The 22,695-nt window shown below is 47.4% G+C and overlaps 1 protein-coding gene across 1 annotated transcript in view; it reads left to right on the top strand.

Annotated features, from left to right (window-relative positions):
• The window catches only part of PITPNC1 (phosphatidylinositol transfer protein cytoplasmic 1), a 284,015-nt gene that overhangs the window by 235,818 nt on the left and 25,502 nt on the right, over nucleotides 1-22,695 (top strand). The window contains exon 7 of the mRNA XM_049781848.1: nucleotides 22,441-22,596. Coding sequence (XP_049637805.1) covers nucleotides 22,441-22,596 — 156 coding nt within the window. The remainder of the gene's footprint in view (nucleotides 1-22,440; nucleotides 22,597-22,695) is intronic.

The raw sequence follows: 22,695 nt of genomic DNA, 5'->3' as shown, positions 1-22,695 counted from the left end.
GGCACAACTGGTGCAGCTCAGGGGCTACTCCTGGCTCTATGCTCAGAGATGGATCCTGGCTGGGATGCTGGGAATTGAACCCAGGTCCATCCTGAGTCAACCATGTGCAAGGCAAATGCCCTACTGCTGTACTATCTCTCTGGCCCTGTTGTACTATTTCTTCAGTTTTGAGGAGGGGTGTGGTTTTTGTTTGGTTGTTGGTTTATTTGTTTGTTCTGGGGCCACACTCTGGGATGCTCAGGGTTTATTCCTGGCTTTACACTCAGAAATCACTCCTGGAAGTGCTCAGAGGACATATGGGATGCTGAGGATCAAACCCGGATCAACCACTTGCAAAGCAAACACCTTACTCACTATGTTATCATCTAGCCTGGCCTTGGGGTTATGATTTTTTTTTATTTTTGGTTTTTGGGTCACACCCAGTGCTGCTCAGGGGTTCCTCCTGGCTCTGTGCTCAGAAATCACTCCTGGCAGGCATGGGGTACCATATGGGATATCAGGATTCAAACTACTGTCCATCCAGGATTGGCTGCATGCAAGGCAAATGTCCTAACACTGTGCTATCTATCCGACCTCTGGGGTTATGATTTTAACACACAGAAATGGTCCTTCATTCCTCTCAGAGAAACCACATTCTAAGTGTACCAGCTCTTGGAGACAGGAAGCTGCTTCCTGCAAGCTGTTCCCTCTTGAAAGAGAATCAATGAAGAGACCATTTTTATAGCTTCCAGCCTTACCAGAACTTACTGATTCCCTTCCTTAGCAGGCTGACCTCTGTGTCTCCCAGCCTGCTCTCCTGCTTTGCTATCCCATTGGTATTTGCTTCCAGACCTGGTGAGCTGAACGAGCCCCAGTAAATAATGCCCCACCGGGCCAGACTCCGATGCAGCTATGTGGTTGTTTAGCAACCTGCAACCAATCACAGCAGATTTGTCCTCAGGGCCCCAGCCTTGTCCTTGAGCCGCTGCACATGGACCTGGAGCCATTTCCTCTCACATCCATTAAGGGCTTGATTTCAGTCCCCCCCAAGCGCACACCCCGAGCTCCCCGGGCAGTTCTTGTGGGGTCGCACAATCAAATGGATGGCGGGCGGGTTGCCAAGAGCCAATGGCAGGGGACACTGATGGTGATGCCTCTGCAGTCGTGACTCCTCGAAGGGGGACTCCGCATGGCCGTGGACTTGCTCAATGCCAAGAGCAAGCTGTCCTCTGCAGGGTGAACTTGACCCAGCTCTGCGGGATGACTCGCGAATTGTGGGTCCTGCAGAGATGAGCCACATGTCCCTCTGGGCATCCCCCTGGCCTCTGGGTCATGTGCAGCTGGAAGTGGAGAGAGCAGCTTCTGTTACTTTATTTTTTCCAGTTTTAGGACCACACTGGGCAGTGCTCAGGCGTTACTCCCTGCTCTGCATTCAGGGTCACTCATGGTGGTACTTGGGGGACCATACGGGATGCCAGGGATCAAACCTGGGTCACATGCAAGGCAAACACCCTTCTTGCTGTGCTTGACTCAGCCCCCCTTACCTATCATGTTCTTAATCAAGCTGCATCCAAAACACTTGGGGAACCAAGAATGTGGCTAATCTGCTTTGTTTGTATGAAGCCCCGGGCTCGAGTCTCAGCACTGCCTGGTCCCTGAGCTTTTCTGGGCAAGGCCACCACAACAGTGAAGACCCAAGCAGAAAAGAAACATGAGTCAAGGGGGAAGGGATTGGATCAAAAAGAAAAGATCTTGTGTGTACATGAGAAGGTGCCTTGGGTGGTTTGGGGACACAAGGCCAAAGAATGTGAGACAGCCCTGGCGACGGGAGATTACGTTTGTGCCAGGAATAAACCCTGAATAGGTGGTCGACACCTCCTCCTTCACCACCACCCTCAAAAAGTGTAAAGGCTGGAAGAAGACAGAGAGAGAGAGACCAGGAGGAGGACCTGGGCTTTGGAGGTTGGAGGCAGAAAAGATGCTCTGGAAGTGATGATGCCAGGCAGAGATATGGGAAAGACCAAGGCAGAGAGCATTCAGCAGGAGTCAGCACTGGGCTGGGTGACAAAGAGGTTTTGGTCATGTCTGGTCACAAATACATTGGAGGAAGTTCAATCTGGGCCCTGACCGGTTCTGATTCATGCCCAGAAATGGCTGTGCTCAGGACTTATTCCTGGCGCTGCACTAAGGAATCATTCCTGATGGACTCAGGGGAACCTTTGGGGGCTTTGGGGATTGAACCTGGATCAGCCACAAATAAGACAAGAACCTTACCTACTGCATTATCTCTCTGGCCTGTTTCTACTTTTTAACTTGGCAGCCTACCGCTTTCTGGGCCTTTGTCTCCTCATCTTTCCAAGTTAACATCTCACTTTTCTGGGCTAAATGCTGAAGTGCTAATGGATAGGTCAGGTGCTGAGAAGACGGAAGCTTATATTTTGTTTATTTGGTGGCCACACCCAGCAATGCATAGGGTTTGCTCCTGACTCTGCATTCAGGAATTATTCCTAGAGGTGCTTACAAAACTATCTTGGATGCCATATTGAATGCAGGTCTAGTGTGTGCAAAGCAAGTGCCCTCCCACTGTAAAATTCTCTAGTCCAAGAGTTGTTGCTTATAACTTTAGACCAGAGGGACGAGGCCATTTGGTTCCTGTCACACACTTACCATCCAGGCCTGAAGAAAGGGGCTAAAATATTCTTTCAATTTTATTTTTCCATTGCTCCCTGAAGACCTTCAAGTCATATAGTCCATATGTCTCTTTCATTCAGATGGCCAGGGCTGGGGAGTTTCCTCCGGGTACCCTCTGCCAACACCAACCAGAGACAGAAAATCATGCTGGAAGCTTGGGATCTACACAGAATTCAGCCCAGCACTTTCCTTATTCTCGCTGTTTTCTGTCTACTTTTGTGCTTCAGCTCCCAAGAGCCTCTTAGTCTCCTGTTTTATTCTTCCCCCATTCTAGGGATAGTGCTTGGTTGTTTAAAAAAAGAAAAAAGAAAAATTAGTGTGATTTCTCAGGCTGACAACATCACTAATTGTCTCATCGCAGCCCCCACCAAGACCTTGCCCCTGATGAAAACCCCCCCAGAGCACTTTGCACCCTATCACATTAGCAGCCCAAAGCAGCCGAGAGAAGACAAAGGCCAAATGTGAGCAGGTTGTACTTGTTAGGTGGCCCATGCCTGAGAACTTGCTTCTGCCAAGATTTCCCTCTCCAAACTGGGACGTGCTGCCAAGATTTCAAGGTGAAGATCCTGACCCAGGAGAAACTCTACTTGCAGAGCTCCTGTATTCCACCTACAGCAGACATAGGCAGTGATCAAACCCCACAGAGCCAAGCTGGGTGGCTGGAGGTACAGGATCACAATTCCTTATTCAACCTTCAACCTCTAGATGACACTGGCTTTAGCAATCTCTGACAGTAAAGCCCTGGAGAACTGAGGCTCTTTCTTCCGGTCACTATGGTGGCTCCTAAGGCCTGATTCCTGGGACAGCATGGAGTTGGCCAGATTGAGCAAGGTCATGTAAGTCCATAGGTCGCTTTCTAATGTTCAGTCCTGGGGCCCGGAAAGTTCAGGTGCTTTCTATGCAGTTGTCCAACCATGATTTAATATCTGGCACATGGGGTCCTCTAAGCATGGGATGTTGCCCCAGAGCCTCCCAAGCACTCCCAGAACCACAGGCATCATCATATCCTCAGGTTAAGCATCATCATATCCTTAAGCATCATCATATCCTCAGGTTCTAGAATCACCAGGAGTGGCCTTCATGTCTCAACAAAAGAAAGAAAAATAAATAAATAAATAAATAAATAAATAAATAAATAAGAAAGGTCACTATAGGAAGTTTAGAAACAGGTTTTTGTTTTGTTTTATAATGTGTGTGTTTTGTGTTTTGCTTCATCCTAGGTTTGTGTAAATAGAAAGCAAAAGTGTCTTAAGTTTGGGGGCCAGAGAAATAGCACAGCAGTTAGGCATTTGCCTTGCACTCAGCCAACCCAGGATGGATGATGGTTCAAATCCTGGCATCCCATATGGTCTCCTAAGCCTGCCAGGAGCTATTTCTGAGCACAGAGCCAGGAGTAACCCCTGAGTGCAGCCGGGTGTGACCCAAAACACACACACACACACACACACACAAAGATTCACTCCTGTCAGGGTTCAAGGAAACTGTTGGAGCTAGAAATTGAATCCTGGTCAACCACATGAAAAGCAGGTTCCTTACCCTTTGTACTACCACTCTAGCCCAAATATAGATTTTTTTTTCTTGAGGAGGAGACATACCTGGCAGTGCTCAGGGCTTACTCCTGGCTCTGTACTTAGGGCTCAGATCTAATTCTGTGCTCAGGGACCACTCCTGACAGGCCTTGGGTGACCAGTCAGGTGCTAATGATCAAATCCAGGTCAGCTGTTTGCAAGACAAGTACCCTACTTGCCATACTATCAATCCACAGAGATCAGATTTATTGTCACCACTGAAGAAGAGGTAAGTTGGTATCTAGTGAATAGAAGCCAGGGATGTAGCTGTACATCCTTTGATGCACTGGACAGCCCCACAACAGAGAATTGCCAGCCCTACTGTCAGTATAACAAGGTGGGATTGTGTGTGAGGTTGTAAGCGCCATACGCCGGAGTAAGGCACATACCTCGAGCACCATGAAGGATGATCCCAGAGCACAGCCAGCTATGACCCAACCATCCCCTCCTTCAAAGTAGCAAACTCAGTTTATTATTTCCATTTGCTGGGTGACATGTTCTATCTAGGTTATTATATTCAGTCTTGCTGAATCTTTGGGGGTTTTTTTTGGTTCTGGTTTTGTGTCACACTGGGCAGTGCTCAGGGATTATACCTGGCAGTGCTCAGGGGACCGCATGGGTGACCAGGGATTGAACATAGGTTGGCTGCATCCAAGGCAAATTTCCTACCCACTGTGCTATTGCTCTGGCCCCTGGAATATTTTTTCTACAGATAATTCCCTTTGCTCTAACTTGGGGGGGGGGTCATAAAAGGAATCTCCATTGCAGCAGTAACCACTAGAGCATAGAACTTGTCTGTAGTGGAGATGGCATGCTGTAGGGAGAGACACAGTGCTGTTCAGGGGCCATTCTCACTCCCAGAAGTGGAATGGTGCCGTGTAGTGCCAGGGATTGAATCCAGAGCCTCACTAGTGTAAGCATGTGCCCCATCAAGCCACATCCCTACCAGCTGATAATTGTAATAGAGACATTCACAGAGACTTTAGCTTATATGGAGAGGAAGGAGAAAAAAGCAAAGACTTGCTTAGAAATATGGACACCAAGCTGGAGCCATACACAGTGGGTAGGTCATATGTCTTGTACATAGCCAACACCGGTTTGATCCTTGGCATCCCATATTGTCCTCCAAGCACCACCAGGAGTGATTTTTGAGTGCAGAGCCAGAAGTAATTCTTGAGCACTGCTGGGTGTGGTCCAAAAAACAAACCAAAAGAAAATTGTGGACCATGCAACGAGGCATTGGAACATACGGGGTAGGAGGTGGTATTTAGAATCTCGTTTGAATCTTACCCTTGAGTTGAGAATTTCTTTTGTTTGTGTGTTTGCTTTTGCTTTGGGATCACAGCCAGTGGTACTCAGAAGTTACTCCTGACTTTGTACTCTGGTTTCACTCCTAGCAGGGCTTTGGGCCATATGGGATGCTGGAAATGGAATCTGGGTCGGCCATGTGCAAGGCAAACACCCTATTTGCTATACTATCACTCCAGTCCCCGAGTTGGAGGTTTTTTTGGGGGGGCCACACCCAGTGACACTCAGGAGTTACTCCTGGCTATGCGCTCAGAAATTGCTTCTGGCTTGGGGGAACACATGGGACGCTAGGGGATCAAACTTCAGTCCATCCTAGGTTAGCACGTGCAGTGCAAACACCCTACCACTTGCACAACCGCTCTGGCCCCTAAGTTGGAGATTTTGTTTTGTTTTGTTTTTGGGTCACACCCAGCAGCGTTCAGGGGTTACTCCTGACTCTTCGCTCAGAAATCGCTCCTGGCAGTTTGGGGGGACCATATGGGATGCCGGGATTCGAACCACCGTCCTTCTGCATACAAGGTAAATGCCTTACCTCCATGCTATCTCTCCGGCCCCAAGTTGGAGATTTTTTAACCCAGAGTCCAGGCAGAACCCTGATTAGAGAATTAGGGAGGCAGGGGACAGGAAAACCTCTGAGGCTATTTCAGGAGATGGGTATAGAAGGAGAGAAAGAATGGAACGAAAAAGATACATCTTACTTTTCCAGTAACTGTCAAGGGTGAGAGATTAAATGCTATTTGTGAAGCACATCGGGCCTCAGAAAGGGAACAGAGAGACGAAATGGGTAAATATTGACGCACTTAGCCAGACCCTTCGGTACAAAGGACTTCATCCCAACCGCTCAACTCCCGCCAATAAAAAATATTTTCATTTTGATCCACCTCTTGGCCGCTAAGGGTGGCAAAATTTTCCAATGATCTCCCAGTGGCCAGATTGAACACAGCTGCCTGGTGCTGGACTCATGGCTGGGCTGGTGTGTCGTGGGCTATTGTCATGCTGTTCTTTCCCCTCTGTCCATCTGCTTCTCAGAGTCAGGCAGCTGTTTGGTGATGGGTTCCAGCTTGGCTAGGGCTGGACGCCACTCAGATAATGAGAGGATCGCCTGCATCCTTGGCTTAGAGTAGGCACTGCCACAGAGCTCCCCAGGAGAACCTCAAAAGGGACCGGTGTGGAGGTGGTATGGGGCAGAAGAGACAGTTTTGCTGACTGGAGCGCAGGCTTTGCAGGCAGGAGCCCAGCTTTGCTGCATGCCACTGCAAGGTCCCTTGAGCTCAGAAGCTATCCTCATAGTCCCTTGGAAATAAACCCAGAGCACCACTGGGTTAGGGGGTGTTAGGCAATTAATGGCCAGGAGAAATGTTTCCAGTAGGGGCCACACCACTATCTTAAACCTGCCTGCCTCTCTACTGGTCTTTGGGGACCTCTGAAAATAGCCAGGATAGTCCATGAGAAGATGCCAAGTTCAGCCATGGCTAGAGGAGAACATCTGTTAGTGCAGCTTCTCTCATCTGGTTCCAGGAAATCCAGGGCCTTTCCCCAACACAACAGTGCAGCATGATCACCTCTGGGTCCTCATAGTGCAGGAAACTTACTTTGTCTCAGTCTGTCCCAGTACTTGTTGACTGGTGCCCCAGCCATGTCTATAAGCCTGTAGTCTGGGAAAGTTACAGGGTTTTCAGCCAAACAAGAGGCAAAGGAGAGTGTGCAGGGAGGTGGGGGAGTAGGTCATCCTCTTTGGGCTGGTGTCCTCCTGGGAAATCTGAAGGACATGCCTGTCTTTGGTTGTTTGAGAACACAGCTTGGGGCAGTCCCAGTACATAGCTCTTCTAAAGACTGGAACACTGGGGCCGGAGAGATAGCATGGAGGTAAGGCGTTTGCTTTCATGCAGAAGGTCATTGGTTCGAATCCCAGCATCCCATATGGTCCCCCGAGTCTGCCAGGAGCAATTTCTGAGCGTGAAGCTAGGAGTAGCCCCTGAGCGCTGCCGGGAGTGCCCCCCCCCCCATAAAAAAGACCTGGAACACTTTGGGAGGTGGGAAAAGAGATAGGGCTCACCTAACATTGTGCTGGGTTCACTCCTGTTGATGCTCAGCAGATCCTATATGGTGCTGGAGATTGAACCAGGGTCAGCTAAATGCAAGGCAAGTGCCTTAACCCCCCTATTATCTTTCTGACCTCAAATATTATCATAATAAACTGTGGCAGCCATTAGCAAAGATGAGATCCCTTCCAGCGCAGCTCCCAGGGCAGAAGTCATTGGCTTTACCAGTTAGATCTACTAATAAAATGCAAGTAGAGCCAATAAAACAGAGGCTGATGGATTCCTCCACTCCAGACCCAGACATGACTCTATGTCCCCAAAAGATTCACCCAAGCAAAACCTCCATAAATAGGAGAATAACATTGGAATTTGGTTGAGGAATCTGTGCATAAATTCTTTCCATGCTGAGAGGACTCAATGTTGAGAAAACGAGTCCTGGCTCAGAGGATAGAAGAGCATACTGGGTGTTCCCAGATATTAGGTTCATCATTCCTAATCACTATATCTTGGCTTTTCCTCCCTTCCCATGAAAGGAAAGAAGAGTGAGAAGAAAGGAAGGAAGAAGAAAGATGAGGAGAAAGGGAGGGAGGGAGGAAGGAAGACAAAGGAAGGAGAAGGAAAAGGGGAAGGGAAGAAAAAATTACTAATTTGCACAGGGGCCAGAGCAGGGGCTCAGCAGTAGGGTGTTTGCCTTGCACGAGGCTGACCAAGGATAGACTGTGGTTCGATCCCCCTGAGTCCCATATGGTCCCCAAGCCAGGAACAATTTCTGAGCGCAGAGCCAGGAGTAGCCCCTGAGTGTCACCAGGTGTGCCCCCCCCCCAAAAAATAAAACCAACTTGCACAGTCCCTGGCAAATAATACAAGAGTTTAACAAACATTCTGCTCTGACTTTGATGCCTTGATGTCTGCTACTGTGTCTGTGCTACGGGATAGAACTAAGACATCCTTGGAAGCACTGCCATGGATGGTGCTGTGAAAGTTTGTGTGTTGCATTGTGCTTGGAGGCATGAATGGAAAAGAACCCATCAGCTGCAATTTCTCTAGTTCCCCAGATTTTGTAATCTTCTGCAAGGATTTTGAAATCCTTCAGAAATCAGAGTCTAAAGTGCTAAGATGTTTGTATTGTTTTTGTTTTCATTTTTTTAGAGGGAGGTAAGCACACCTGGTGTGCTCCAGGGTCAGTCCTAGTGGGGCTCAAGGATCTATTTGCTTTGCCTGGGATCAAACCTGGGGCAGCACTGTTCCAGGCAAGTACCTTACCCACTGTATTATCTCTCTGGCCCATAAGACTATTTTTTCCCCTAACTTTACTTAAACATGATGGTTTTACAACATTGTCCATAATACAGTTGTTTTAAATATTCAACATTCCAGTACTGGGGCCAGAGCAATAGCACAGTGCAGTGGGTAGGGCAATTGCCTTGCATGCAGCCGACTCAGGTCACATTTCCGGTATCCCATAGTGACCCCTGAATGCCGCCAGATGTGGCCCAAAAACAAAAAAAAACAAATCGATGTTCCAGCACCAATCCCAACACCAGTGTGACTTTCCATTCATGATTATTCCCAGTTTCTCTCCCACCCACCAAACTTGCCCCCTTGGAAGGCACAGAATTATTTTATTTCATAATACTTGTTATAATAAAATAGCGAGTAAAATTATAAAAAAAAGTTCACTAAAATTTTTTGTGAAAATTGTTATATCTCACAATGCTGTTCTTAAGGTCATTGAGGATTTACTTAACTATTTGTTGCTAGTTGAGCCTTCTGGGTTATTGTTTTTAGTATTGAGTTCAGTGGATTTCTATTCTTTCCCATCTAATTTGCTGTGTTCCTACTGTGCTGTCAGTGTTCTGTAATTTGGAGGTGTCGTGTAGCCACAAATGTCGCCGCACACTTAAGATCTGTAGACTGAGACAGTTCATTGGTCGTCCCCCTTCCAGGGGGAATCCAAAGTTTTCAGCCCAAATACCAGTCACTGTATCTGTGAATGTCATGGGCTTGGCTTGGTATCTCTTCTGAGACTGGTCATGAAGCTGTGAGGTTGGGCCATCTACATGGTGGAGGCTGTAGGATGTGACTTTTCTTTTTTTTTCCAGAAGTCTTTCTGTTTTAACATGTTGTTTATTTCTGTTCAAGGTTAACCTGAATTTCACCTCTTGAGAATTTGAGAAGTTACACTTGCTATTTGTTGTGTCAACTTTGGAGAAACTGTGGGCCCTGGAGTTCCAGGATGGTCCCCAAAACAATTTGGGTCACCCTAAAACTTCCTACCATGATTTTTCTAAAAGAATAACATTTAAGTTTTGATTGAGTCAGCAAGAGCCAGTTTTCAGCCAGAATTAGCACATATAATTAGATTTCTTGACTCTTTTTCATGGTGCTCCTTTTCTGTATGTGTAAGAGAAAACCTACTGAGGTGGAGAAGAAATAGCTCAGAGCTTAGGGGCACATGCCTGACATATGCTAGGGCAGAAGTTTAAGCCTCGGGCCTGGAGAGATAGCACAACGGCGTTTGCCTTGCAAGCAGCCGACCCAGGACCAAAGGTGGTTGGTTCGAATCCCGGTGTCCCATATGGTCCCCCATGCCTGCCAGGAGCTATTTCTGAGCAGACAGCCAGGAGTGACCCCTGAGCACCGCCGGGTGTGGCCCAAAAACCAAAAAAAAAAAAAAAAGAAAAAAAAAACGTTTAAGCCTCAACATCACATAGTTTCTCAGGCACCTCTAGGTATAACCCTCAGGGTCCCCTGGAGTAGCCCCTGAGACCCCTGAGCACTGCCTGGGAAACCTAAAATGAAAGAAAGAAAAGGAAAACAGGCATTAAATCTGCAGCTTGCTCAGGACTTGAGAGGGCTATATCAGCTTTGGCTATTTTTAGGCTAAATATAAAACCCCCAAAACTTCCTAATTGCTTGGAAGTATTCCCAGATCAGACCAGAACCCCTGGGGGAGCCTTAAGAAATATAGAAACTTGATGCCACCCTGGACCCACCAAACCAGTAGGTAAAAGGATCTGTGGGCACTGACTCCAGGATTGAGGGTTGGTCTGAGAGCATAATGATCCCACCTTTTTCCCAGTATTACATGTGTAGAAAAGGTCTTTGTTGTTTGGTATTTGGGGGAGGAGTTTACGGTAGTGAGATAACCAAGATGGGAGGGAGGTGCCATCTGCTTTCCCAAAGGCCAAGGACAGCAGATGCTGGTTCCCACTTTTATCCATTCAGCCGAGGGCAGTTCTGCCTGAGAGAGTTCTGTTTCTTTGGTCACGTGTCGAAGCCCTTCTGTTGGCACTCGGTTTGTGTGGAGGGTAAGGAAATCGCCACGTGGGCCTGGAAGGATGCCCATTCCCTGCTGTGGGAGTGATCGGTGCCTCGAGTTGTGTCCCATCTGTTGGAAATCAGATGCCATCTGGGGGGGGGGGTGAATGCAACTTCTGATTTGCCAGTCCCTGGCGTGAATTGTAACACACTTTTGTGCAGCTGGCTTCCGAGCTGGGGACTGAATTCACTTGACCCTCACCTGAGTTCCTTTTTTTCTGATCGGAACTGCTCATAGATCTCTACCTGCTCTTCTGGCTCCATTGGTCCTGGCCCTTTCCCAACAAGCTCTTTAAGGATGCTAGATGATGGATGGAATGGTGTTTTTTTCCTTTCAAGAAAGTAAGTCTCTGGGGCCAGAGCGATAGCACAGTGGTAGAAAGTTACCTTGCACGCTGCTGATCCTGGACAGACCCAGGTTCGATCCCCGGCATCCCTTATGGTCCCCCAAGCCTATCAGGAGTGATTTCAGAGCACAGAGCCAGGAGTAACCCCTGAGCACTGCCGGGTGTGGCCCAAAATCTACAAAAAGTAAGTAAGATCCTACCAGGCGAGCCTCTTCCCCACTTCTATTTATTCAGACTAGCAGCTTTTTTCTGCTCCAAAAATATCTAGGAAAGAATAGGTACTATTAAATGATTTGTCTATTTGTGTTTTTTTTTTGTTGTTGTTGTTGTTAAGGGACTTGTGAAAGACATGAAATTGCTAGTTCATTAACTTGGGCCTCAGAAGTTTCACCAAATTTCTCATAGACTTGCTAAAACTGACTTTGGAGGTACTAGCACTAACTTCAAGAAAAAAACAAAAGCCATGATGGAGATTTATTCAGTAATATCATTTAATCCTAACAATCAAAGGGAATGGGGATTGTCTTCATTTTCTTTCTTTTCTTTTCCTTTTTTTGGGGGGTGGGGGGTTTTTAGGGCCACACCCAGTTGGACTCCAGGCTCAGTTTACTCCACACCCAGTTTACTCCAGGCTCTATACTAAGGGATCCTTCATGGCAGACTTGGGGGAGCACATGGGATGCCAGAAATCGAACCTTCATCAGTCAGGTGCAAGGCAAAAGCCCTACCTGCTGTACTATCTCCAGACCATGTCTTCATTTCCTGTATAAGGAAACAAAGTGATTCAGGAAAGCTAAGTGATTTGTTGCAAGTTTCAGCAGGAGTTCTGGCTTTCCAAATGCAAAGTGTCTATGGAACCAGAGCAATAGCACAACGGTAAGGCATTTGCCTTGCATGCAGCCAACCCGGGGCGGAACTGGACTCAATCCCTGGCATTCCATATGGTCCCCTGAGCCTGACAGGAGCAACTTCTGAGTGCAGAGCCAGGAGTAATCCCTGAGGACCGCAGGTGTGGTCCCAAAACAAACAAACAAAAAAAAAATGCAAAATGCAAAGTGCTTAGCCTCTCATGGAAAAAGCTGGAAGGAAAACAGCCATGGTCATCTTTTTGTTTTGTTTTGTTTTCAACTTTTTGTTTTTGATTTTGTTTTGAGGTCACACTCTGTGGTGCTCAGGGCTTACTCCTGGCTCTGTGCTCAGAAATCTCCCCTGGCAGGCACAGGGAACCATATGGGATGCCGGGATTCATATCACTGTCTTTTCTGTGTTGGTCGTGTGCAAGGCAAATGCCTTACCGCTGTGCTATCACTCCAGTCCCCACCATGGTCATCTTTTTAAAAAAAATAAAAATAAAAACACTCCTGAAAACCACTGGCATACAGGCAGCCCAGGTTCAATCTGGCACCTCCTGGTCTGAAGAGAATTGCCAGAAGTAACCACTGAGTATTGCCAGATATGACCCCAAAAACAAATGTACCAAAAGTAGGAAATCCCTTATTTGCTTTCCAGTTGCAATCGATTGGCTTCTTAAACATCTCTATCCTGGTTTCTTCTGATTAGCAAGTTCAAAGCACTGGGTTTCCCAAAATACAACAGGACATGAAGCCCAAGTGCAATGTAGGGACAGTTAATCCAGTGCTGATTACTGTCATTCCCTGGCAGCTCATCGAGGGTGTTTGTTCATCTGTTTCCCACTTCTGAGGGAACAAACTCAAACTTTTCCCTGGGTCACATTGGACCCTGGGGTGGGTGGGGGTACAGAGCTTGGCAACCGTGCTCCCTGCTCCCTGCCTGTGTTCACAGCACTGCAAACATCTGGCCGGAACTTAGCACCATACACCCAGCCAAGTGCTCCAGCATCAGCTTCCCGGTGACACAGAAATGGAGAGGACCTCTGTGGGGGTGTCCTTGAACAGCTTCTGGTTTTGACTAGAGGTGATCTTCCAAGTCTGCTCTGTTACTGCTGAAAGGAGCAGGTTCATGTAACTCAACTGGATGTTAGGGAGTGTTGTATTCATTATTAATTATATAGTCCTAGTAGTGCATGGATGGATGGTTGGAAGATGGTGAGGCCTTTCTTGGCCCAGCCTGGCGCCTGCAGCCCCTACAGCCTGGCGGGTCTGTAGATATCAGGGTAACAGCGAAGAAATGACTCAAAGCAGACAGATTTCAGGAGACATCCAGCTTTATTTACAAGGTCCTAATCGCCATGTGCATTATCTCAAATGGCAAACAGCCTCTCTCTTGCTCCCCTGCATCCATGCTGTCTCTGATCTCCCTCTACCTCCTGTCTCTTTCTGCTTAATCTCTCCTCCCCCCCTTACTCCAGGCCATTTGAATTATCAACCACAGACCCCCTCCCAGATGTGGGAGGGTCTAACCATCCAGGTAAGATAGGCAGAAAGTTGGGGGAAGGGTAACAAGATGACAGTCTCTCACCAGAGCAGACATGGGACAAAGGAGATGGGTTACCCAAGCTGTGGAGTCTCCTGGGTCGGCCTACACAGCTTCTGCTCAATGTGGCTCCCATAAGCCTCCTCTCCTCCCTTTCTCATCTGTGTTGAAGGGGGAATGAACATTCACTGTCAGGATGACTGACACGACCCCAAAGCCACTGGAAGGGAGAATTCCAAGCATTGAGCTGGGACTTAGTAGGCCCATCTGGGTTGCCACCCAGCAAGACTGGGATAAGACTGAAAATGGGTCCCAGAAGGCAGTGGGAGGTCATGGAGATGGACAGCTGCTGCCCATCTGGGCTCCCTCAAGAGGGCCAGAGTCAATGGCCAGGCCTAGCAGGAAACTGTGGGAGCCTGTCTGGAAAGAGGCTGTGGGCCTTCTCTTAGTCACTAGGAATTTCCTTCAGAGGGACATTGTGAGAACTCTGGGCTCTTTCCTCTGACATGAACTTAGTGTCAACAATTTTAATTCCATTTTAGCACTAAGATACCCAGAACTGGCATCAGAGTTTCCAAATTAAAGGCTTAATAGCCCACCTCCATCTGCCAGACCCTATCTATCCAGTAGTCTACAATGTAGAATATTTCACACGGCTTCTTCAGGGTAAGAATTGACTAGATAGGAAGGCTTGCTTCACCTGGGAAATACTTAGTTACATCAACTGTTAAAATCAAGTTTATTAGCAAAGGTGCCACTCAGAAAAGTCAAATAAAAGAACAGAACCAGGCAGGAGAGATGGGTGCTGAAGCCTCATATTTTCAGTCCTCCATCTCCTGGCATGTTCCTCTCTGGAAACCCTCCCAAACCACAAACGCTTTTATAAAGTTCTAGCTCCAGTCACCCCTCCCGGGTGGTCCGTGTGTCAGGCTGAAAGCTCCTCATCCAAGCAGTTGCTCTTTCTGGAGACCAGTTCCATACTGGGGTTCTCCAGAAATAAAAGGAGAGCTCATATCTGACAAGCTTGGCGCAATGGCGGTGGAGAAATAGAGCAGCAACTAAGGTGCTTGCTTTGCATGTGGCTGACTCGGGTTCGAAGCCTGGCTCTCCATCTAATCTCCCCCACTGAGCTCAGTAAGGAGTCATCCTTGAACCCAGAGCCAGGAGTAAGCCCAGAGTACAGCCAGGTGTGTCTCCAACCTCCCCCTACCCCACTCATCAAAATTAGAGTGTTCTCACAGCAAAAACTTAAGAAATACCAGCTCCTCAGTCTCTTTTCCTTCTTTTTTTTTTGGGGGGGGGGCACTGGGGGGACCACACCCGGTGATGCTCAGAGGTTACTCCTGGCTATGTGCTCAGAAATTGCCCCTGGCTTGAGGGACCATATGGGACGCTGGGGAATCGAACCGATGTCCATCCTAGGTTAGTGCATGCAAGGCAAACGCCCTACCACCTTGCCACAACTCTAACCCTGTTTCCCTTTTATTTATTTATTTTTTTGTTTTATTTTTGGGCCACACCCAGCAGCGCTCAGTGGTTACTCCTGGCTCTACATTCAGAAATTGCTCCTGGCAGGCTTGGGGAACCATATGGGATGCTGAGGATCAAACTTGGGTCCGTCCTGGGTTGTCTGCAAGGAAGGCAAACGCCCTACCACTGTGCTATCACTTCCGCCCCTTCCTTCCCTTTGCAAATAAATCTCTTCTCAAAATTCTCTCAGGAGCCTTTACCTGTCTAACCCTTTATCTTAAAAGGTACCCTGGGGGCCGGGCGGTGGCGCTGGAGGTAAGGTGCCTGCCTTACCTGCGCTAGCCTAGGACGGACCGCGGTTCGATCCCCCGGCATCCCATATGGTCCCCTAAGCCAGGAGCGACTTCTGAGCGCATAGCCAGGAGTAACCTCTGAGCGTCACCAGGTGTGGCCCAAAAACCAAAAAAAAGGTACCCTGAATGTGTACACTATCAGTGTCAGGAATGTAATTAAGTCCAGAGATATGGACTCATCTGTGATTTGGGGTTTGTGCCCAAAGTTCCCTTCTCATCTCTTGCTCCCTCTTTGTGTGGGAAATTTTGGGACTTCTTGGCCCTGAATTCTGTATTACTGAGAAGGGCCCAGACCACCCACCTCAGTCACCATTTTCTTCATCTTCATCTTCCTCTGAGTGATGCACCTTACCAGGTCACTTTGAGGGAACAACTCAAGTCGCTCCATGTCTGCGACTCACTCTGGTGCCAACGGCAGATGCTTTAAAAAATAGCACTTTGCATATCAACTGCTCACCCAGCAAGAATTGGCTGCTTCTGGCTCAGATTTGCTTAAATGGAGAATGCTCTTCTTATTGGTTGTTTTCTTGAAGGGGGTGCATGACCTTTGACCTCCTAAGCAAAGGTTTAGGAGTATTCCCAAACACATTCTGAAACCTCTAGCTCTAGTTTTCTTGAATACATTTCAGATGTATTTATAATCAGTTTACTCATTGATATTGTAACTGGATTAGACTATATTAAGAGATGGAGCCGGAGAGATAGCACAGCGATAAGCATTTGCCTTGCATGCAGAAGGACGTTGGTTCAAATCCCGACACTCCATATGGTCCCCTAAGCCTGCCAGGAGCGATTTCTGAGTGTGTGGCCCCAAAAACAAATTTAAAAAAAAATCACTCCTGGGCCCGGAGAGATAGCACAGTGGCATTTGCCTTGCAAGCAGCCGATTCAGGACCAAAGGTGGTTGGTTCGAATCCCGGTGTCCCATATGGTCCCCATGCCTGCCAGGAGCTATTTCTGAGCAGACAGCCAGGAGTAACCCCTGAGCATTGCCGGGTGTGACCCAAAAACCAAAAAGAAAAAAAAATCACTCCTGGTTGTGCTTAGGGAACCATATGGAATGCCAATTTAGGATCGAACCTAAATTGGCTGTGTGCAAGGCAAAATGCCCTCCATACTATGCTATCACTCCAGCCCTTCAATGGGCTCCTTAATACAAAAGAATCATGTGAAGAGATTTTTGGGGTACCAGCACCAGTCATGTTTGGGGCTATCCCCAGTTTTGTGCTCAGAGGTCATTTTCTGTGTTGCTAGGAGGACCTGTACTGCCAGGGTTTGAACCCCAGTCTCCCAAATATAAAACACAACTTTAGCCTTTTAATCATCTGGACTAATGAATGGGATCTGTCAGCATATGAGCCTTGGTGGTGGTGGTGGTGGGGTATAGCTTAGTGTTGGAGCACATGCCTTGCATATATGAGGCCATGGGTTCTTCAGCTCCCACCACTACCAAATACAAATAGTAACATTTAATCTTTGAACTTGCTTCCTGGAAAACAGTGGTAGCTTTTTTTGTTTGTTTGTTTTGGTTTGGGCCACACATGATGGTGGTCTGGGATTACTCCTGGCAGATTTAGGAAACATATGTGGTGCCTGGGATTGAGCCCTGGTTCACCATATGCAAGGCCAGCACCCTAACCATTATACTATCTTTCTGACCCTGAAAACTGCATTTTTATGAGTTCCCTGCTAGACTCCAAGTTCAAGAAATCTTAGTCCAAATTTCATGTTAAATTTGACCTGGTTGGAATGGCTATTTGTTAAGAGAGGAATGAGAATAACACCTTGACATCTCTGAGAAAAATTCTAGAATGCAGGAACTTTCCATCGTGTGTGTGTGTGTGTGTGTGTGTGTGTGTGTGTGTGTGTGTGTGTGTGTGTGTGTGTGTGTGTGTGTGTGTGTGTGATCATGCCTGTTGCTGGGCTGAGCACTGTAGTTTCATAATGTAGCTGTTCCTTACCAGTCACCACCTCACCCTTTTTTTTCATTTACCTTTTCTCCAAAATGTCCAATTTCAATTAGCAGGACAAGTCCAGGTAGGTTGTCATCCATTGTGTTGCCAAATTGAAAGCCTAATTAATCTTACAGACTTTGTATCTCCGGGAACTCCTGCTAATCATAGCAGGTGTGGGCTGCCCTCCAGCCAGGCCAAGATCTCCTGGGGGCTCCTCCTTGCACTTCCAAGGTGTGAGACGATGTCTAATGACTGCAGAGGACAGTTTCAACAAAGGCTGAACCTTTGTTCTGCTTAGTGCTGAATGAGGCAGGAAGAAGATGAGCCCCTTAAAAAGGGGGTGGCCAGAAAGATCCATCTGCTGGGGATTTTTTGTTTTTGTTTTGGTTTTGGTTTTGGTTTGGTTTTTGGTTTTTGGGTCACACCCGGCAGTGCTCAGGGGTTACTCCTGGTTTTATGCTCAGAAATCAATCCTGGCAGGCTTGGGGGATTCAAACCACAGTCCTTCTGCATGAAAGGCAAACGCCTTACTTCCATGCTATCTCTCCGGCCCTGCTGGGGATTTTTTTAACATGACAGCTGTAAAGTTTTAAAAGGCCCAAATGATAAAGCTTTAATAGGTCGTAATGATAGTACCCTGGGTTGGACTCTAGCCTTGGATACAGCCAATCCAGGTTCAATTCCCGGCATCCCAGATGGTCCCCCTGGGTCCTCCAGGAGTGATCCCTGAGCTCAGAGTCAGGAGTAAGTCTGGAACATTGCTGGACATGGCCCCAAATCAAAAAATAAAACAAGGAGACCTGCAAATAGCAATTTAAATCCAAAGGTTTAGTTACCTTCTAAAGCATGAGCTGAGGATGTGGCTATCCTGTGAATGAGAGAGAAAGTAGAGAGGGAAAGAGAATGAAGTTAACAAAGCCAAAGTTCAAATCAACTAAAATTCAAACGATCACTAGAGTCAGATTTCTCTTTTATAATCATGGTTTTGGAGGCTAGAGAGAGAATACAGGGTGTTTGTGTTTTGAGCCCACACCCACACCCAAGCAATGCTCACTGGCTCTACACTCAGGAATTACTCCTGCCTTTGCTGGGGGACCATATGGTATGCTGGGGATTGAACCCAGGTCAACTGTTTACAAGACAGAGGCACTACCTGCTATACTACATTTCTCTGGCCCCTAAGTTTAAATTTTTTTTTTAATGCTACTCTGGGGCCAGATAGCTGGCTCAGTGGGCTGAGTATAGTAGACTTTCCATGAAGGAGGTCCAGATTGTATCCCCAGTACCGCATGGTTCCCTGAACACTGCTGGAAGTAACCCTCAAGCATCACCAATATAGTCCTAAAAATGAACTAAAAAAAGGGTGGGGAGGGGATGGAGCAATAGCACAATGGTTAAGGTACTTTTGCCTTGCTCATAGTTGACCTGAGTTCAATCCCCAGCACCCCAAACATAACCCCAGAACTACCCGGAGTAATTCCTGAATACAAAGCCAGAGGTAACCTCTGAGCAATGCCTGGTATGCCCCCTTCCCCCCAAAAATGAAAAGAAAGGAAGATAGAAATGCTCTCCTAGCTTTTGAAAATCTAATATTCTTCCCATCTCCATCTAGCTTTGCTCCATACTTTATTTGGCAATAACCTAACAGAATTCTATGCTTTTGCAACTCAGTCAGGAGCCCTGCGTAATATTTAAGCCTCAGTCTCATTTTCTATCTTCCTCAGACTTACAAGGCCCTGGATAAACTTGCCGGGAGGCCCTGCAGTTCTTAACTGCATGGAAATACAACCTGCCAGCCAGCCACTTTTACGAGGATTCTTGTTTTATTCTTAAGAAGTCTGGAATGTTCATGAAGCATCTGAAAGAAGTGTCATTTCTAACTCAGCAGTGGGGCAGCCAGAAAAACAAGTCAGAACCAGTCCATGGATGGGGGGGCTCATGTCCTAGGAGGAAAGGGGGATGCAGCCAGCTGGCCACAGGATCCTACTTCATTCCCTACCTTTGGGTCTGTCCACCTGGCTCTGTGTGCTGCATCTTTTGTTTAGTTTTTGTTTGGGGGCCACATCCAGCAGCACTTAGGGGTTACTCCTGACTGTGCTCAGAAATCACTCCTGGCAGGCTCAAGGGACCATACGGAATGCCAGGGATCAAACCTGAGTTGTCTGTGTGCAAGGCAAATGCCCTATCCGCTGTGCTATCACTCCAGCCCTGCTGTATCTTTCATCTTTGTCACATCTGAATTGCCTGGAGCTCTGGCTTCCCCCCATTTTTCTGCTCATTTCTGTTTTCTGTTTACCTAGTTGCTAACCCCAGCTAGACCAGTTCCCCTCCAGCTCACCAAAGGTTATCTTGCGTGTTCTAGAGACCATGTCTTTTGAACCTTCAGATAACTGGCTGTGTTGCTGGCAATTAATTATACGGAGCACTTGCCTCCTGGAGGAATGTCGTCAGAGGCCAGAGACATGGGAAAGAAACCAGCTTCCCCTGTTTCACTTTGGTTCCTGCCTTTGAACTCCTAGGCTCTGTTTTACAGCTATAAATTCCCTTGTCCCAGGGCTGGAGACATAATACAGGGGTTAGGTGTTTGCCTTGCACACGGTCAACCCTGGTTCCATTCCCACCACCGAATATGGCCTCCTAAACTCCTAACTATCGAGGCTAGAGTGATAGCACAGTGGTAGGGCATTTACCTGGCAACCGATCCAGGACAGACCTGGGTTCCACCCCCGGGGTCCCATATGATCCCCTGAGCCTGGAGCAATTTCTGAGTGCATAGACAGTAGTAACTCCTGAGCATCACTGGGTGTGGCCTAAAAAATAAATAAATAAAATAAACTCCTAAATATCACCAGGAGTAATCCCTGAGCACAGAGCCAGGAATAAGCCATGAACAGTGTGGATTACTGCTGCCCCCCCCCCAAAATGATAATCAGTAAATAAAATGAAACCTCTTGTCAAAGACTTTCCAGCAGTTTCTTCTCTTCATCCTTGGTGAATCCAGTATTGCCTCTGCTTAGTGACGCATTGGTGGCATCCGTCACATAATCACTCCCTAGAACTTGGTGCATTCATGCTCTTAGTCCCGCTGTTTGGGTTCAGCTAATCAGATCTTCATTTGTTTTGTGGGGAGGCTTGGACTGAACTATCCAGAGCTTCCTTTGCCCTCGATGGGGGCACAGAGCAGACAAGATCTGGTGAAGGCTTTAATAGGGCTGGAGCAATAGCACAGAGGGTAGGGGACATTTACCTTACACACTGACCTGGGTTCAATCCACGGCATCCATATGGTCCCCCGAGCCTGCCAGGAGTAATTTCTGAGTGCAAAGCCAGGAATAACCCTTGAGCACTGCCAGGCATCATCATCATCTCTCACACACACACACACACACACACACACACACACACACACACACACACAAAACCTCTCACTGCCTCTCCAGCCTGGACTGGCTTTTTGGATCACACCTGGCTGCACTCAGGGGTTACTCCTGGCTCTGTGCTCAGAAATGACTACTGGCAGGTTTGGGGGACCATATGAGATGCCAGGAATTAAACCCAGGTATATCCTGGGTCAGCTGCCTGCGAGGCAAACACCCTACCACTGTGCTATCGCTCCAGCCCTCTGGCCTGGACTTTTTAAAATAAAGTTTATTGACTTGCTTACATGGATGTATCTGGAGAGTATCTAGCTGAGTGAAACTAGTCAGAAGGACAGGATGGAGAGATAAAGAACGATGTCTCACCTCTGTGGGTTATAGAGAAACATAACTAGGGGAATAACGAATGGACAAAGGCAGAATTTGAGAACTGGTCTCTAGATCTGAGTTTACCAGACAGAGAAGTGAGAGTGGGGGTACATTGAGGTAAAAGTAGAGAGAAGCTTATAAGGTGTGGTGTTGGACTATTGCATATGCAATATGCAAATATATAGCTTTTTTTTTTTTTTTTTTTTTTTGGTTTTTGGGCCACACCTGGCGGTGCTCAGGGGTTACTCCTGGCTGTCTGCTCAGAAATAGCTCCTGGCAGGCACAAGGGACCATATGGGACACTGGGATTCGAACCAACCACCTTTGGTTCTGGGTCGGCTGCTTGCAAGGCAAACGCCACTGTGCTATCTCTCCGGGCCCAACTTTCTCTTTTTTTATGGGAAGTTTTGGGCCACACCCGACAGTGCTCAGGGGTTTCTCCTGGCTTTGTTCTCAGGAATTACTCCTGGTGGTTCTTAGGGGATTGTATGGGATGTCAGGAATCAAATCCAGGTCAGCTTTGTGCAAGGCAAATGCCCACTGTATTATTGCTTGGCCCTATACTATAGGACCAAGTTTCACCAGTACATCCATGTAGCAAGCCAATAAACTTTATTTTAAAAAGTCCAGTCCAGGGGACTGGAATGATAGCACAGTGATAGGGCATTTGCCTTACACATGACAGACCCGAACAGGCCCGGCTTGAATCTCCAGCATCCTATATGATCCCCCGAGCCAGCCAGGAGTGATTTCTGAGCAAGGAGTAACTTCTGAGTGCAGCCAGGTGTGGTCCATTTTTTAACAGTATTGTAAATCATGGTGCCACAAATGAATCTTTTAAAAGTTTATTGGCTCCAATATCAGAGGAGAAATACAGTGTCATGTCACAAATCTAGCTTCAAATCCATCATTTTTGTAACACTTAAATAGAAAGGCTGTCTTTTCACCACTTACTAACATGATAATAATGATCCTTTTGTTGGGAAAACTTGAGCTCAGATGCCCCAGTATTCACCCCTCTTAGTTCAGTGAGTTTAGCATATTCACACGGTGTACAACCATCACCACTCTGATTCCAGAACATTCTCATCACCCCCAAGAGTACACTTTGTGCCGTCTTAGTCATCACACCCGCCCCACCATCCTTACTAGTCACTACTACATCCCAACCCTGTAATCACCTGTCTCTGCTTCGCCCGCCTGGAACATCTCATCTTCATCTCTCTCAACTCTGAAGTTCCTATGTCTTTGCTTTCTTTTGTCCAGGATCCTAAACACTTCAAGTCCGAGAAGACGGGCCGTGGGAAGTTGAGAGAAGGCTGGAGAGACAACCATCAGCCCATCATGTGCTCCTACAAACTGGTGACCGTGAAGTTCGAGGTCTGGGGGCTGCAGACCAGAGTGGAACAATTTGTACACAAGGTAAGAGAACAAACAGCCTTCCCTGTGCCATGGACCAAGTCACTGACTTGTCATCAAAAGTGCAAGTGCATGCAGATGCACAGGGCTGAGCCAGCACAA

Source organism: Suncus etruscus, chromosome 1 (assembly GCF_024139225.1).
Source record: "Suncus etruscus isolate mSunEtr1 chromosome 1, mSunEtr1.pri.cur, whole genome shotgun sequence".
Lineage (NCBI taxonomy): Eukaryota > Metazoa > Chordata > Mammalia > Eulipotyphla > Soricidae > Suncus > Suncus etruscus.
Note: the sequence above shows the minus strand (reverse complement) of the source record. Positions and strands in the feature narration are given on the sequence as shown.